Here is a 17,088-nt window from a genome sequence, read left to right on the forward strand (position 1 = left end):
GGGAGCAGGGTTATCTGGCAGCATGATGAGCCCTGCTTCCTATCACTAGGACTCAAGTATTGGTGACACCAAGTGGTTTAAGGGCAGGACTCCTTGCTGCAGAGTCCTGATTGCTCACAGTCCTATGAAGTCCCACCTGGGCAAGCTCAGGGAAGAAAATACATGGAGGACAGCTCAGCCTGAGTCCATGTGGTGCTGGAGGCTGGGGCTATGCCAGAGAGCAGCAGCTGTACCCGTGCTGGGCAGCCACTCTGTGGGGTTGGATGGCTTCTTGTCCTTCTGCCTTTCCTGCTGCAGCCATCCCCAGGGGACACGTGGTCCCTTTGCACACATGCTGAGTGCAGTGCTCACTGCTCCCTACATGGAAACGTTCACACTCACCCGTTTACAGGAGACCCTACACTGGCAGCTGGATCAGGTGATCCCTGACCAAAGCCTTGGGACTGCTTGCAATGCCTGGTCCCTCCTGGCCTTGCAGCCCAGCCCTGTACGAGGCAGAGGGATGTCTGCCAGGGTTGGCAAGCAGAAGGGAAAGCCACGGCCGCGGTGGCCAAAGCTCACCTGGAGGGGACTGAGCTCCTTGCAGCCATCTCCTGGAGGGGCAAGAACACCCTGAGCTCATCTGGTGCCACCCCCCATGTCGCCTGCCCAGCGGGGTCGCGGGTCCCTCACGTGCCCCGTCAAACATTAACAGGCGCGGCAGCGGCAGCGGCAGCAGCAGCCACCATGGCCCTCAGCACCGGCCTCACCGCCTCGCTCCGGCCCGCCCTGGCCGCTCTGCGCCGGGCAGCCCCCAGGCACTGCCGGGGCCTCAGCACCCCGCAGGCATCAGAGCCCTCATTTAATCTCGGCGGCATCTTCCCACCGCTCGCCACCCCTTTCTCGCCCACACAGGAGGTGGACTATGGCCAGCTGGAGGGGAACCTGCGCCGCTACGCCCGCATCCCCTTCCGAGGTAAGCGCTGCCCCCGTCCTCCTCCGTGCCGGCTCCCGCCCGATCCCCGCCTGCCACAGAGGCTGTGCGGGCAGCCTGCCAGCTTCCCAAGGGTGCTCAGCCTCCGGCTGGACTTTGCTCCGTGGCTGGCACCGCCTCGGGTCACCCACCTGGGGCCCTCTGCACGGCACGTGCCCAGGCACACGAGTGTGTCCTTGCACACCCCCAGCACAAGCCAGCACGGGCTTGCACACACGCTCCACACACGTGCGGGCCTGCACACATGCTCCACTCATAGCTGCAGGCTTGAACCTGTGCACTCCCATGCACACTCTGAAAAATTCATGGGATATGTATCTGTTGATTGCCAGGGAGGGATAGATGATAGGAGACGAGCTGCAGCCTCACAAGGATAATCCCCAGTGTCCTTTCTTCTGACCAGGAGGCTGGGACTGCAAGGACATAGGCAGGAGAGGGCACACTGTGGGCTGTGGAGCTCTGCCTGGGTGCCAGCAGCAAAGAACGGAGTGAGAGTAATGTGGATCCCTGACAGTCCTGGCACTCTTCTCCTGCCCTCCCCACATTTGTGTTCCAGGGCTGGTGGTGCTGGGCTCCAATGGGGAGTATCCCTACCTGGCGTCCCGTGAGAAGGTGGAGGTGGTGAGCTGCGTGCGCCGGGCTCTGCCCAGGGACCGCCTGCTGCTGGCTGGCTCGGGCTGTGAATGTGAGTGCCTGTGTGGGCAGCGTGGGGGACAGTGCAGGGCCATGTGTCCCCCTTGGAGCACCCCTCACCCCTCTGCCTCCTCCCCAGCCACCCAGGCCACCATCGAGCTGACAGTCAGCATGGCAGAGGCGGGGGCTGACGTGGCGCTGGTTGTGACACCCTGCTATTATCGGGGGGCCATGACCGCTGCTGCCCTCATCCGTCACTACACAGAGGTGAGCCTGTCCAGTGCCTGCCAGCCCAGCAGGTTTCACACATCCAATATGTCCCCAGCCCACCCCAGCTACTGAAATGTGCCCGGCTGCCTGCAGGTTGGCGACGCATCCCCCATCCCTGTGGTGCTGTACAGCGTTCCTGCCAACACCGGCCTGGACCTGCCCATGGAGGCTGTCACCACCCTGGCTCAGCACCCCAACATCATTGGGATCAAGGACAGCGGTGGGGACGTGAGTGGGGCAGGACTTTCCCAGGCTGCTTACCACCAAATGTGGACCTAAGCTGGGAATGGGGAACTGGGACCTGCAGCCCTTCCCTGGACCCCAGGGCTGCCCGCAGGCACCCTGCAGCAAGGGGCACTGGGTAATGCCGGCCCCAGGGCATGGCATGTCTCTCCCTAGATCACCCGCATGGGGCTGATGGTCCACAAGACAAGGCAGGAGGATTTCCAGGTGCTGGCAGGATCAGCTGGCTTCCTGCTGGCGAGCTACGCTGTGGGTAAGTGCAGCTGCCCAGACTTGGCTGGGGACACTGCCTGGAGACACTGCCTGGCAGGGGGAGGCAGGTGAGAGACTGGGAGGTGCTGGGTAGGCACAGCACTCTGAGCTGGCTGCCACAGTGTCCTGGTGTCTCTAGGTGCCTCCGGGGGTGTGTGTGCCCTCGCCAATGTTCTGGGTGACCCACTGTGTCAGCTGGACCACCTGTGCCGCACGGGGCAGTGGCAGGAGGCCCGGGACCTGCAGCACCGCCTCATTGAGCCCAACACAGCGGTGAGCAGGCAGAACCCCATGGCTGCTGAGGGGAGGGGTGCCAGGCCAGGACACAGGCAAAGAATGGAAGTCCCTTGGGCTGCAGGGGGTGGATGGGTGGTTCAGGGGTACAGAACAGCACAGCGCCTTGGCCAGCGAGCCAAGACAGGCTGGAGGTGAGAAGGTGGAAAGTGCCAGCCCTGTCATGTTGAGGAACAGCTTGTCCACTGGCACCAGGCAGTGGTGCATGACCCTCTGTGAGAGCCTTGCTGGCTATTTATAGGCAGCAGTGTGTGTGGGGGAAAAGCTGGTCTTTCCTGGGCCCCTCATCCCACTATGGAGTGGCCTGTCCCTGCTGCAGAGCCCAACGTGCCACAGAGCTCCTGTGTGGAGTCCTGTGTGCGTGTGCTCTGCGCCCCCACCCCATGGCGGGCACTTCATGGGGTGCTGCAGCCACCTCACACCCTGCCAGCCTCACAGCCCCACATGGGGAGGACAGGAGTGATGGCAAGCAAAGCCATGGGAGCAGGGGCTGCACAGCAGAGCCCAGAGAGCATGCTGCCCCATGGGGGCCAGGAAGCCTCCATGCCCTCCCTCCGTCCCACAGGTCACCCGCCGGTTTGGCATCCCGGGGCTGAAGAAGGCCATGGAGTGGTTTGGCTACTATGGAGGTCCCTGCCGTGCACCCCTGGCCCCTCTGAGCCCTGCCCAGGTTGAAGAGCTGAGGAGCACCTTCAGTGCCAATGGCTGGCTGTGAGCAGTTCTCCATCTGCCCCTTCCCACACTGGGCAGCTACAGGAGTCAGGGACCCTGGGAACTGGGGACATTCTGGGGACACTGGGGGATGGCCAGGGGAGGGCTGCCATATTACTCTTCCCTGTTGGACAGGGCTGGACTGGGCAGACTGGGTGGAGGAGGGCAACCCCAAGCCAGCCCCCAGGGACCTGTTGTCTTTGCCTGGGAAGGGGTGGATCTTTGTGCCATGAATAAACCTGCAGTCGCCTCTTTGTGTCTGCAGTCCCTTCTGTGCAAGGCGCCCATCCCATCCCTGCTCCCAGCAAAAAAGACATGGCACAGGTGTTTGGCAACATGGTTTACTCAGCTGAGGCCCGTGCAGGCAGCAGCACAAGGCAGGGTCACAGCAAGGCACGGGGCCCGGTGTGGGCAGAGGCTGGCAGGGAGGCACAGCCCCTGCACTGGGCAGTGAGGGCTGCCGGGAGCCCAGTGCCACAGCCAGCCAGACCACAGTGGGGGCGAAGGTGAGCATGCAGTGGGGAGGTGAAGGACGCTTGTGGGGACAAAATGGGGAACTGTGTGCCCCCTGCCTGCCCCGTCACCATACCTCTATCCCCGCTCTGCCCAGGCCTCCTGCTCCAGCCCTGGCACTCCATGCAGCCCTGCTCAGTCCTCACTCCAGGCTCCAGCTGACCCTTCTCCTTGCTCACCATTGCTGCCATCCTCACCGGCGTGCAGCAGATGCACCAAGGCTGGGCATTCCCCAGTCGCTCTTGGTGGGGATGTGCTGCCGGTGTCCCCAAGGCAGTGGGTGGATGGGTGGATTGGCACAGGGATGAGGGGAACACAGCCCATTGGCTGGCCTGAGAGCAGGCTGGGTTCTTTGGGGACACAGTGTCACCGTAGCCTGGGCATGCAGGGGGATGGCCAGTCACCCTGAGCTGAGGGTGCAGGCCACAGCATGCCCGGGGTGCCCATCCTGCCTCCAGGACCAGGGCAACAAAGTGAGCCAGGAGCTGCCCCTCTGGGGGCATGTGGTTCAGTCAGCAGCTTCCAGCCAAGGCACCCTGGCAGTGGGGTCAGGGACCAGCCTCTACCCCCCTGCTCCATCCTCTGCAGCTGGCTAGCAGCTGTAGTGGTCCACAGTCTTCCTGGGGGGAAGAGGGGCCAAGCCCCTGCCACCCTGTCCTTCTGCTGCTCCAGCAGGTGCCAGGGCTACAGCCAGAAAGAGAAGGCACCACGGCTGCCCCAGGGCACTTGGGTGGAGAGCGGAGGGTCCCATCCCCTCCAGCAGCAGGGGTTTGGCAGGAAGACGCTTGGAGGGGATGAAGGGCAGGGAGGCACCCAGCAGTGCCACATCCCTTCTCTAGGGCCAGCCAGTGCCCAAGCAGGGGGTCCCTGCTCTGGTGGGAGGGGATGCAGGCACCCTCACGCTGTCAGGCTGTGGGCAGACTTGGAGGCGCCCTGGGCCCTCTGGATGATGGCCGTGCACTTCTCCCGCCGCAGCAGCTTGTTGTTCTCAAAGAATCCCTCATTGCGGGGCACGCCGTGCGAGCCATCAGGGAAGGTCAGGAGACCTGGGAAGGAGAGGGAAGGGCTGGGAGTGAAGAGGCAGGGAGCTGCACCCACCGGGATGGGGCCAGGGAGGTGCTGGAAGGGGCAGAGCTGAGCAGGGGCCGTGCAGCACTCACCGAAGCCGTACACGCGCCCGCCTTTGAACTCGCCCTCGAAGGTCATGTTGTCACAGCGGGTGAAGACCCCGACGCCATTGAACTTGCCCTGCACAAACTCCCCCTCGTACCTGTGTGGGAGGCTCTCCTGAGGCAGCAGCTCCCCACGGCAAGGGGGAATGCCCGGGGAGGTGCACGCGGGAGCGCCGTGCCCACCTGGAGCCGTCGGAGAAGGTGAGCACGCCGCAGCCGTGGAAGAGCCCGTTCTCAAAGTGCCCCACGTAGGCAGTGCCATCAGCAAACGTCAGCTGCCCGATGCCGTGCCTGCGACCTGGGTGAGAGCAGAAATGGGCAGCACTGGCCAGAGTGAGACCTGCCCCAGTGTGGAGCTGGGCAGAGATGTGGGCTTTGTTATCCCCCAGCACAGGTGGCACCGTTCCCTCCTGCCACATCTCACCTTCTTTCCACTCGCCACGGTACTCCTCCCCGTTGGAGTAGGTGAAGGAGCCTTTGGTGAGGGTCATGGCAACAGCCTCCGGCACAGCAGGACAAGAGCTGGCAGGGAGAGGCACAGAGAGCTGCTGGGCAGGGAGAGCAGCTCAGCTCACCCAGAGCCCTTGCATCCCTTGCCTGCCTGCTCTGGGGACAGCTCTCTCTGCTAGGGCACAGCACAGATGAGGAGGTGAGCACAGCTGCCCTGCCCAGGCTCTGAAACCCCAGCCGCCAGGTTCGGGTTGCTGCCCGCCCCACTGCAGGGCTCAGGGAGATGTGAGCCCACGGGGGTCACAGCCCTGTGAAATGTGAGTGAGTGGCAGGAAGAGGAGTGTGTCATGAACTGGCTGCCTCCGTCATGGCACTCCAGCAGAACCCCAGAGGTCCTGCACTGTGCAGGCTCAGGCCAGGAGCCATTATGAGCTTTGCTGAGGCAGTTCCAGACAGAAACAAGCATTTTGGAGAGGAGATGGATTTGCTGGATTGTGTTCAGGGGAGTAACTCATGAGAGGGAACAGAGAGCTTGTGGAGTTTCCAGATTCAGCATCACGAATGGGCAGACCCGGTTTACCCCCAGGGATGACAGGACACTCCTTCCAAGAGGGACAGCACAGATAGGATCCTGGGGCTTCAGGGCTTTGCTCAGCTACCCAGGCTTTGCAAACCTGCCTGCCAACAGCAAGCATCCCCTGAAGCCCTGCACACCTCGCAGAGCCCTACTACGCAGCACAGCTCTCGCCAGCACACAGGGAAGGCACCAGAACAGAGACAGCCCCGCAGGTGGGCTGGGCGCTGCCTCTCCAGCAGCTGCCGGTGCAGCTGAGGCAGAGCCAGAGATGGGAAGGGGCTCCCAGCATCCAGGCAGGGTCTATCCGCTCACAGGGGGCTGCACATCACCCGAAAGGTGGGTACTGAACCACATGAACCAGCAGGACGTGGCAAAACAGCAGCAAAACAGGAACTTGCCAGGGCTTTGTGTCAGAGAAATGGCCCCAGCCCAGGCGAGCAGCGACTGAACAGTGCTCTCTGCTGATGGGAGGCACCGGGAGCGCACCGCCGGCTCCCGCCCTGCAGCCTGCCCAGCCGCGCCGGGCGCAGGAGAGGGTGCTGCGGCGGGCTGTGACACGGCCAGCCCGGCCTGTGACACTTCAGACGGAGGACAGCGCCCCAGGAGCACTCCAGCCTGCCCAGGAGCCGGGCCCGCCCGCGCTGGGCTCCCGGTACCCGGAGCCTGCCCCGCGTACCGCGCCCGCCGCAGGGAGGGGCGGCGCGCCCCGCACAGCCCGAATCGCACAGCGGCCGAGGGGGCACGACCCCGTTGCACCACACCACACATCCCCGGGCCGAGGCACGGACATCCCGCCCGCGCCACGGACCCAGGGGGGATGCGCGCACACCCCGCCTGGGCAGCGTGTCCGGGGGCGTGACCGCGCCCACGGGCGATGTACCCACATCCCGGTGTACCGATACCCCATCGTGTCTCTGTTCCTGTGAGCGATCACCCACACCCCGGTGTGTCCGTGCACCCACACCCCGCCGTGTCCGTGCACCACGGCTGATGCACCCGCACCCCGGTGTGTTCATGCACCCACGGCTGGTACACGCACGCCCCATCAGCGGGACGCGCGTGGCGATGCTCACGGCCCCGGTGCATGTCCAGGAGCGGGGCGAGCGGGGCGGCCGGCGCAGGAACCCGCGGCCCGCGCTCACCTGGCTCCGCGCCGTCCGCCTACGCCGCTCCCCAGCAGGTCCCGCCGAGGGGCGGCGGCCGCCACCGCCCCTGCCAGCACCCGCCCCGCCGGGCGGTGCCGCGCCGCCAGCGTCCATCCCCACTCGCCGTTGGCTGTTTCCATGGCAACCGCTAGCAACGCGGCTGCTCATTGGCCAGCTGCGCAGCACGCCCTCGCCGGCCGCCATCTTTTGTGGGGAAAGAAGCTCGCCGCCGTGGGCGTGGCTGCAGAGGGGCAGCGCCCCCGCCCTGCCGCCATCTTTGTGAAGGGCAGCAATGGGCACGGCCACTCCAGAGCGTCCATCTTTGTGTAGGGCACTGGCGCCAGCCGCCTCGGCGGGGATGTACCGGGGGCGAAGACACCATGGCCTCCCCGAACGAACGGTTCGAGGCGCGAGAGGTTCCGACCTAGCCCCAGCGGTATCATGTGTGCAGCGGCGCCCGCGGCTCCGGCCGCAGCGACCGGGCTGGGCGTGACGCGACGTGAGGCGGAGCAGCCAATGGGGTGCGGCGGGGGGCGGAGCAGCCCCTGGGCCGCCGTGACGCGGTCGGAACCGGAAGCGGCGGCAGCGGTACGGCGGGGCCGGGCGGGCGGCGCGATGGACGAGACGAGCCCGCTGGTGTCGCCGGAGAGGGCGCAGGGCCCCGACTACGGGCTGCCGGGGGGTGCCGTGCGCGCCCTCCCGCCCGCTGCGCCCCCGCCGCCCTCCCCTCCCGGCTCCCCCGGTGGCCGCGACCGCGAGCGGCAGCCGCTGCTGGAGCGCGGGGCGCGGGGCCCGGCGGCGGCGCAGGCCCAGGCGCAGGCCCAGGCGGCGGCGGCGGCGGCAGCGGCGGCGGCAGCGGCGGCCGCGCAGCGGGAGCGCAACGACTTCCCCGAGGATCCCGAGTTTGCCGACGTGGTGCGGCGGGCTGAGCTGGCCAGCGAGCGCGGCATCTTCCCCGAGCGCATCTCGCAGGGCTCCAGCGGCAGCTACTTCGTGAAGGACCCGCAGGGGGTGAGCTGGGCCCGGCCCCGCGCGGCCGACCCCGGGGTGGTGGTGCCGCCCCCGTAGCTCCGGAGGCCCGTGGGCTGAGCGGCACCGGCCGGGAGCGGGACGCTGGGAGGGCTGCTAGGAGAGACCGGAGCAGGTGTGAGCCTCCCCGGGGAGAAGTACAGCGGGAGCAGCAGCGAGAGTGGGGGGCAGCAGTGTCCAAGTGCTGATTGAACCTCTTCTGCGGCTTTGTGCCCAAAGAGGAGGGGTCACCCCCTCCCACAGGCCCGTGCATCGGCATCTGAACACAGTGACTCCAGCCCCAGGGCTGTGACTCTGTGGGCTGAGCTGGTTTTGGCCTGTTGTTTGAACTGAGCGAGATGTCTTCTCTGTGGCTGCGTGGTTGGTATAGTGGAGACAGAGTCCTTGGCATGTGGCTGGTCCCCTATAGACCTGGTGGGCTGTGTGGCAGCCGTCTTTGTGCCACTGACCGGATGAGTGTGCAGCAAAGGCTGGCTTGTCTTGTGACCTGCTGCTCCCTGCCCAATTACTTGAGCTCTTGCTGTTTCCTGTGGCTCCCTTGCCACGTGTGTGCTGGGCTGCTTCCAGGGAATCAGGAGTGAGCTCTGTGGTCTCTGATGTGTCCTAGTTTTCCCTCTCTGGGTGAAAGCCGGCTCCTGGAAGCTGTTGCAGGCAGTTCCCAGCTCAGCTGATGGTGTGTGTGGAAATACTCGTTTGTGCCACAGGCCAGCTCCCTCCTATTGCCCAATATGAGACCTGGAGTGGGCAGCCAGATGAGCTACTTGGGGATTGCAGGCTGGAGGCTGCCTGGCTGTAGGAGACCCAAGCTCAAGGATGGCTGCTGGAGCATGAATGTGAGAAGTCAGAGTCTGTGTACTGCTGGTGCTGTCAGCTGGCAGGTCCCCCAGATTATCCTGCTGCCAGCAAATGTGGTGTGTCACTGGTTGCTGTGATTGCTGCCCAGGGTTACCAAAAAACATCCCACTGCTGGCACGGGAGAGAGTGCAGCATGTAGATATTGTGAGCAGCAGGAGGAAGATATTGGGGGGTGGGGGGAACTTTCTTCTTTGATTATTTCCCTTGAGGCTACTGAGGCCTGAGCCGTTCCTGGGCTGTGCTGCCCAGCCCCAGTGGTTATGATCACCCCGCTGCCAGCTGCTCCCCTGAGCTGGCTGGGCTCTCTCTGCCTTGCTGCTGGCACCAGGCAGACCTGTTTTCCCTGTCAGTGCTGCTCTCGGCACGGCTCTGTCTGGAAAGGGATGCTGTGCTGCCAGGCCTCTACTGTCTGCTTCCATGCTGTCCCTGCCTGCCTGGGCCTTGTTCTGCTGGACTGGTTCCATGGAGCACAGGGCTTCATGCTGCCAGAGCTCCTGGCAGGCCTCTTTGTGGGCTTACATCCAAGCATGGATATATTGGATATATTGACAGTCGTGTGACAGCCGTGTGGGGCTGGTGTGGGGATTGCCTTCCTGCCTGCCTAGGGCAAGTGGGGCTCCACCATGTGATCTGGACATGGCTGAAGTGATCCTCTTCCCTCAAACCCTCCCTTTCTGTCTTCCTGGTGGACAGAGCCTTGGCTCTGCTTGCTCTGGCCTGGCTTTTGGCCCCTGAGATTGAATTAAGGTTCCCTGCTGGAGCACTGGGACTCATGTTCTACTTCCACATTCTGGCAGGAGCTCAGCTTGGGGAAGTGATGCCCACTCAGGCCTGGGCTAGCAGTGGCCATGGGGAGAAGGCCTGGTTGCATGTGATGCTGAGTCACTCCAGAGCAGGGACTGCCATCCCCCAGGGATGCCTGACTCGTGGGGACAGGTGGCCTTGCTCCTGTCCCAGCCCTTCTCTCGTCTGTGTGCCATGGCAGTGCTGGCTCAGTGGTGGTGCAGTGCCCTGCACAAGGCTTCTGTGCCCTCTGCACAGGGGGATACCTACACTGCTGTCCCCACTGCTGGGTTGGTGTGTGTGTGAGGCTGGGTTGAGGGGCTGGGAGTGCTGCTGGTACCAGCTGGTGGCCAGTTTGGGGCTGCCTGTGCCCTCTTGTCCACAGTGTATCCAGAGAGTCAGCCCTTCTGCTGGACTCCCCAGCACAGAGCCCTGGCTCCTCAGGGGTCCTGCAGGTGCTCAGCTGTTATGGTCCTTTTCCTCTGGTCAGTTTGGGATCAGCTCTGTTCAGTGGATTTTTGAGCCAGGGCAGGGATTGCTGTCCTGTCCCTTTCCTGTGTGAACATAATGACCAACGATGAGCAGTAGCTCTCCCCCGCCATCCAAAGGTCACTGGGATGAGACTGATGTGTTTACCAGGAGACTGCATCATCATTGGTGTTTTTTGGGACTCCTGTTGGGTATAAAGGTCTCTGGGCAGCACTCTGCTCTTGTGGGATGGGATACTGGCTGGAGAGGGCTTCTTCCCAGCTCTGGCTACCTCCTTCCTGGGAGCTGTGGAGTTTTGCGTGATCCCAGGAGGCTGGTTATTATCCTAATGAGGGGCAGTTCTGGACCTGTTCCTTAGTATCCCTGCTGTGGGCTGAGAAAAGTGTCCCAGCTCTGCCAGTTCCTGGACTCAGCCTCTTTTCTCCCACTCACAGAAAATCATTGGCGTCTTCAAGCCCAAGAATGAGGAGCCCTATGGGCAGCTGAACCCCAAGTGGACCAAGTGGCTGCAGAAGTTGTGCTGCCCGTGCTGCTTTGGGAGAGACTGCCTTGTCCTGAACCAGGGCTACCTGTCAGAGGCAGGTGCCAGCCTGGTAGACCAGAAACTGGAACTCAACATTGTTCCCCGCACAAAGGTGAGGGAACAGCTGCTGGGAGCTTCTTCTGGGGAGGCTTTTGTGCGCTTCCACACAGCTCTGCTTGCACCTTATCTTGTGTCACTGCTGGCCTAGGAGACTGAGTGCTCTAGAGTAGGACTGTCCCTGCTCAAACCATGGGGATCCTTGTGCTGGGCAGAGCTCTGGGAAATGCTGTGTCTTTTGGGGCAATCCTGTGATTTGCCAGAGGCCCCTCTGACTGTGCTCATGTCCCTGCAGGTGGTGTATCTGGCCAGTGAGACCTTTAACTACAGTGCCATTGACAGGGTGAAGTCCCGAGGAAAGAGGCTGGCCCTGGAGAAGGTGCCGAAGGTTGGCCAGCGCTTCAACCGCATTGGTCTGCCACCCAAGGTAGGGCTGCCAGCCTCCATGCCTGCCTGTTAGCACCTCCCTGGCCTCCATGGCCTTGTGTAATGCAGCCTGTCCTTGCCTCAGGTGGGCTCCTTCCAGCTCTTTGTGGAAGGCTACAAGGATGCAGACTACTGGCTGCGGCGCTTTGAAGCCGAGCCGCTCCCGGAGAACACAAATCGGCAGCTGCTGCTGCAGTTCGAGCGGCTGGTGGTGCTGGACTACATCATCAGGAACACGGGTAGGGCCAGCTGCCTGCCATGGATGCTGCTGCTCCTTCATGTCCTACCATGCTGGAGAAGGGGGAGGGAGATAGGGTCTCCATGGCTTTTCTCTGCACCTGAAACTCCTCTCCCCTCAGCTGCTGCCAGGTGACATCTGCCTCTAGGCAGAGTGCAGCTGCTGGGCTGCTCACCACCTGAGGCTCTGGCTGCTGGCCAGTTTACTGGCAGATCTGTATCTACCATGGTGCTCAGGTGAAAGTTTGCCAACGGTGAGGATCCAGGGACATCCAGAAATCCAGCACCTAGCAGTGCCCCTGTATATCCCATTTCACACCGTGTTTCTGAGTTTCTGCTAGGCTGGAAGGGATTGAGGTTGCACTCTGGGGCTTGCAGGCTGACCTTTCTCTTGGGAGCTGGCACTTCTAGGGCTGTCTGTGAGGGGCTTGATGTGGCTTCCCAAACTTGCCTGCAGCAAGTTTAAGGGCTCTGGGAGTTTGGGCCTAAAATGTGTCTGTCTCAGTTTTGGGTCAGGGGAGGAATAGTCTTCTGCCCAGCCTGATGCAGGGAGGCCCTGGTGGTGACACAGCTGGTTTTATCTCCCTGCAGATCGGGGCAATGACAACTGGCTCATCAAGTATGACTGTCCCCTGGACAGCGGGGGCGTGCGGGTGAGTGGCTGCTCCTGGGCAGGGGCAACACAGGGACTCTGCTTCTGGAAGCTGCCAGCTTGGCAGGCAGGATGGGAATTTCCCATCTGCTTTGGGTTTCCAAGTGTGTTGAGGCCTTATCTTGTCTCCTGGGCCTTTTGTTACCATTTATGTTGGTGACTTGTGGCCTAGTGGGACTTTGGGAGGATGCAGCTGAACTCTGTGGGGGAAACTGGTGTTGCTGGACTTTGGAGTGAGGCCTGGGGGGGGAAGCAGCCTTGTCCCCCTTCCCACCCAAAGCAGCCTTTGGCTTCCTGTGGTTAAGGTGCCATGCTACAGGCAAGAGGCTGCTGTGCCTCTGTGGTAGCCAGGGTGGGGCTGCAGGGAGTAGGAGAAGGACTGTTCCTGCTGGGAGGACTTCCTTGTGACATGCTTCACTTCCTTCCAGGACAGCGACTGGGTGGTGGTGAAGGAGCCCATCATCAAGCTGGCTGCTATAGACAATGGTTTGGCCTTTCCCTTGAAACACCCGGACTCCTGGAGAGCATGTGAGTCCCCCAGGCTATGCCAAGGCACCATGGCAAGCTGCACAACTCCATGGTTGGGCATCCTTTCCAAGGATTGTAGAGGAGAGGGCTAGGGCTGTGCCTCTGCAACTTGTGGGTTCATGGGCAGCTCCTCAGCAGACTGTAGAAGGCAGATGCTGGACCCTGTGTCCCAGATGCAGGGAAGCTGGCACCCAGGGGCAAGTGGCACCATGCATTGCATTCCCCAGTTCTAATGTCTCCTACTTTCTTCCACAGATCCGTTCTACTGGGCATGGCTGCCCCAGGCCAAAATCCCCTTTTCACAGGAGATCAAGGACCTGATTCTTCCCAAGATTTCAGACCCCAACTTTGTCAAGGACCTGGAGGAAGATCTGTATGAGCTCTTCAAGGTGAGCTGGAGGAGTGGGTGAAGATGATGTGGGAGGAGGAAAAGCGGGAGTCGTATTGGGGAACTCCCTGTCAAGGTTGCAGGGACAGAGGTGGTCAAGCTCCTCACAGTGTTTCTGGGCTGAGACACAGCAGGGTTATCCTTCTGCCAGAAGCTGAAGATTCAATGTGGGAGAAGCAGAAAACCCATGGGACAGGACAGGGGGTATGGCTTACTTGGGGAATAGGCATCTTGTTGACTGCATGAAGCAGTGGGTGGATCTCATTGTGTTCTTTGCTGTCTCTCTTGCAGAAAGACCCTGGCTTTGACAGGGGACAGTTTCACAAGCAGATTGCTGTCATGAGAGGTCAGGTAAGCTGTGCATAGGGAAGACAGATGGATGAGGTGGGAAGCCTTGTCCTGCCTTTGCCTGGAGTGGATGCTCTCTGTTGCTCAGGCATTGCTCTGTTGTGCCATACAGATCCTGAACCTGACTCAGGCGTTGAAGGATGGGAAGAGCCCACTGCACCTGGTTCAGATGCCGCCCGTGATTGTGGAAACAGCGCGCTCCCACCAGCGCTCCTCCAGTGAGTCCTACACGCAGAGCTTCCAGAGCCGGAAGCCTTTCTTCTCATGGTGGTAGCTGCGGGAGCCGTGGGCAGGGCTTGGCCACCTCGGACTAGCACGGCGAGAGGAGCTGGGCCACTGCTGCCTCCTGTGGCTGGGACTCGACCTTCAGGGTAGAGCGAGCAGATGCGACTGGAGGAACCTGCAGCTGAACTGGAGGAGCCAGGCAGATTGGGCACGGTCCCTCCCCAGCTCCATTGGAGCTTGGTGCCCTGCCTGGGGCAGGGGCCAGGAGGAGGTGTGGGAATCTACCCGGAACTGTGGCATGGCTGGGACCCTGCTCCTGCCTCTGTTCCTTGGCCTGCATGCGGTTCTGAGCACCCCTGCTTGGGGCTGGGATGAACGGGCTACCTGAGCCAGGATCCGTCCAGCCCTTTATACCAGCCACTGGCCCTTCTTTTCCCCACCATGCCAGCTGCCAGGCTGGGAAGGCCTTTAGCAGGTGATACCCCCTCCATTTCCCTGAGGGTGTGCTGTACTCCTCCACTGTCCCTCCAGTGCCCCAACCCCGTGCACGCTGCTTTCCTCAGGGGGAGTTCCTGCTGCCCACTGGCGTAGCGGGGACCACAATGAGTGGCTGTTCTCTGGCTAGAGGCTCGAGGAGGGGACATAAGAGGGACAACACAGGGGACTGGCTTGGATGCAGTTAGACACTAAGGCAAAAAAAGTGCTGGCTTGTCCATGTGAAGAGCAGGTGGCTTCGCAGAGCTCTCCCATGGGAGCTCTCCCCTTTTGCCCCAGTCCATTTCTCCTGCCTGGGCTCCATAGCTGCTCTCGCTTGACTTTCTTTCCTCTCCCAGCAAGCTCCCTGGCTGCTGTGCAGCCAGCATGGTGCCAGCCTTGTCTGTGCCTAGGGACCCTCTGAGGAGCAGGGGTTGCCAGGGAAGGGCTGGAGGGGCTCTTCTGCCACATGGGTGGGAGCACTGGGGGACCAGCATGGGCTCCTGGCTGCCCTGGAGCTGACAATCTCGCAGGCCTGCTGTGAGTGGGGAGGCGGGGAGCCCCTCTTACCAGCAGCTGCTGAGCTTGTGTTGTATAAAACAGCACCAGGGCTGCTGCCTGCACCTGCTTGCCTTGAGCTGTGACTTCTCAGGCTGCTGGGGAAAGTCAGTGTTGGGTCTTGCTGTTCTGTTAGCCCACCTTTAGGGAGTGAGAAGGATGAAGGCAGGTGAACCTGGAAGGCATAGCAGCTGCCTTGTCTCCTGCAATGGGGAGGGGACTCAGCACTGGCTGTGTAAGCACAGAGGGGGCAGCAGTGGAGATCCCAACTCCCCAGCCGGGCCCAGCTGCATTTGACTGACCCAAAATGTATTGTTCTAATGCACTGTAGAAATGTATGTAATGTATTTAAACCATGCAACGGTCTGAATAACAGAGCTGCCATTCAGCTGGCTACATCTGTGCCTCTGCAGCACCCTAGAGCAGGTCGGGGCTCCTCGGCCCATGGCTGGTATCCATGTGTACCTGCACAGGGATGCACTGGCTGCCTGCAGCTGCTGGAGCTGCTGCGGACAGAGTTCCTTTCCTGTCTGCTCATGCTGGACATTGAAGGCAAGCAGCTGCCCAGGCTGTCTCTTGGCATCCTGTGTCTCCAGATGCTGCTCCAGTCTCTCCTGGGCCCAGTGGCTCTTGGAGAGGGTGCTCTGGAGGCTGGAGATGAGGCTGCCCAGCTGCTGCTTCTCCTCCTCGAAGTGGCCACATTCAGACTGCAAGGCTGCTTCCTGTAGCTGCTTCTCCTCCTTCAGCCACAGGACCATGGCCTGGAGTTTTGTTCTTTTGGCAGTGAGGCCGAATACTTCCTGCTTCAGCTCCTCAAGCTTCAGAATATCCCCCATGACTTCTCCGTTCTGCTGAGCACTACACTCTCCCAGCTTGGCCAGCTGGTCTTCCAGCAGAGAAATCTCTCCCTGGAGAATCTCTATTCTCTCTTCCTCGTGTTCCTTTTCATGAAGGGCAGCATGTAGCTTGTTCTTCAGTTGTCCCTGTGACTGTGCCAGGGCAATTACTGTGTGACTGTGCACTGGAACAGATTGCCCAGAGAGGCTGTGGAGTCTCCCTCACAAGAGATATTCAGGAACCATCTGAATGTGATGCTGGTGACATCTGCTCTAGGATGAACCTGCTTAAACAGGGAGGCTGGAACAGATGACCCACAGGTCTGTTCCCACCTCACCTGTGGTGTGGGGCTGTTCCCTTTGCACTAAGTGCTGTACAACAGCCTGGACCATGGTTCTGCCACTCAGGGATGGGCAGGACACAACCAGAGCCTCACCCAGGCACCACTGTCCACCCTTTATTAACCATTCCTTGCACCCTGCCCAGTACACTTAGGGTCCTTGGAAGGCTGCTCGCCGCGGCCCAGCTGCTCAGCACTGCTGCATGGAGCCCGAGCCCCTCTTGGCCCCGCAGTCACCCTCCTGCTTCTTCTCCGCGATCCTACGGGCAAGAGCTGTGTGTTAGCGGCGTGGCCCGGCCGCACTTCCCCCGGTTGCCCCGCCTCCGCGGCCCGTACCTACCGAAGGTGTTCGAAGCGCCGTAGCGCGGCCATCCCACCGCCGGGCTGGGCTGTCCGTCGCCGCCGGAGCCGCCGCAGGGCCCGCGCCATGCGCCGCTGGCCCGCGTACCGCCAGACGAGGCGGGCGCGCTCCTCGGGCCGCTCGGCCCCGCCGCTCCGGAACAGGCTCCGCAGCTCTCGCAGCCCCACGCCCTGGAAGATGTTGGCCGAGGCCCGCTTGCGGGCGCGGGCTGCGGGCGCCGGCCGTCCCGGAGAGTCGCTCACCACCGAGGCCGGAGTGCCCATGGCCCTGGCCGCTGCGGGCACCGAACAGTCGGCGTCAGGCTCCGGTCTCGCCGCCCGGTCCGGTCCGCCTCCCCCGGGATCCGGCGCGGATGCCCAGTGAGGAAGGGGGGCCGTCGGGTTAAGGGCGGTCCGGGATGCCGGGCAGGGGGCCAGCCGCACAGGCGCGGCCGCCCGGGAACGCGGGAGACGCCCCGGCTCGGGCCGGGGCACGCAAGTCCGGTCCCGCCCTGCCCGGGGCGCTGGGCCCCGCCGTGACCCACTTTCGCTCCGACGCTGCCCCGCACCCACCGGCCCCTCGCACAGACCTGGCGGTGGCGGCTCCGCCTGGTGCCCGCTGCGTTCCCGGACCCGCTTCGCGCCACCGCGCCGGGGTCCCGCCACAGCCGCGCGCCCCATTCATTCACCGCAGCGTGCCGGCCCCGCCCCCCGCGATCCCCGCCCGCCTCCCGCTGCCACGGCCAATCGGCGCCGAGGGGCGCGGC

The 17,088-nt window shown here is 62.5% G+C and overlaps 4 protein-coding genes across 4 annotated transcripts; 2 read left to right on the top strand and 2 right to left on the bottom strand.

Annotated features, from left to right (window-relative positions):
- Positions 1-80: 80 nt before the first annotated feature.
- HOGA1 (4-hydroxy-2-oxoglutarate aldolase 1) lies at positions 81-3,628 on the top strand. The gene is made up of 7 exons (XM_063163388.1): positions 81-955; positions 1,530-1,658; positions 1,746-1,873; positions 1,970-2,104; positions 2,276-2,372; positions 2,511-2,644; positions 3,231-3,628. The coding sequence occupies exons 1-7, from the start codon at positions 727-729 to the stop codon at positions 3,378-3,380; spliced, it is 1,002 nt and encodes a 333-aa protein (XP_063019458.1). The 5' UTR covers positions 81-726; the 3' UTR covers positions 3,381-3,628.
- Positions 3,629-3,703: 75 nt separating this feature from the next.
- Positions 3,704-7,304, bottom strand: MORN4 (MORN repeat containing 4). Its single transcript, XM_063163390.1, has 5 exons — positions 7,231-7,304; positions 5,486-5,583; positions 5,245-5,359; positions 5,050-5,159; positions 3,704-4,935 (listed from the first exon to the last, which is right to left on the bottom strand). Exons 2-5 carry the CDS (start codon positions 5,550-5,552, stop codon positions 4,787-4,789), a joined length of 441 nt encoding a protein of 146 aa, XP_063019460.1. The 5' UTR covers positions 5,553-5,583; positions 7,231-7,304; the 3' UTR covers positions 3,704-4,786.
- Positions 7,305-7,848: 544 nt separating this feature from the next.
- On the top strand, positions 7,849-15,201 carry PI4K2A (phosphatidylinositol 4-kinase type 2 alpha). Its single transcript, XM_063163391.1, has 9 exons — positions 7,849-8,244; positions 10,824-11,024; positions 11,265-11,396; positions 11,481-11,634; positions 12,224-12,285; positions 12,713-12,812; positions 13,068-13,201; positions 13,492-13,551; positions 13,661-15,201. The coding sequence occupies exons 1-9, from the start codon at positions 7,849-7,851 to the stop codon at positions 13,820-13,822; spliced, it is 1,401 nt and encodes a 466-aa protein (XP_063019461.1). The 3' UTR covers positions 13,823-15,201.
- An 885-nt stretch (positions 15,202-16,086) lies between these two features.
- Positions 16,087-16,796, bottom strand: AVPI1 (arginine vasopressin induced 1). Its single transcript, XM_063163392.1, has 2 exons — positions 16,323-16,796; positions 16,087-16,242 (listed from the first exon to the last, which is right to left on the bottom strand). Exons 1-2 carry the CDS (start codon positions 16,604-16,606, stop codon positions 16,173-16,175), a joined length of 354 nt encoding a protein of 117 aa, XP_063019462.1. The 5' UTR covers positions 16,607-16,796; the 3' UTR covers positions 16,087-16,172.
- Positions 16,797-17,088: the final 292 nt, after the last annotated feature.

The sequence above is a fragment of the Melospiza melodia genome, chromosome 9 (genome assembly GCF_035770615.1).
Source record: "Melospiza melodia melodia isolate bMelMel2 chromosome 9, bMelMel2.pri, whole genome shotgun sequence".
NCBI classification, from domain to species: domain Eukaryota; kingdom Metazoa; phylum Chordata; class Aves; order Passeriformes; family Passerellidae; genus Melospiza; species Melospiza melodia.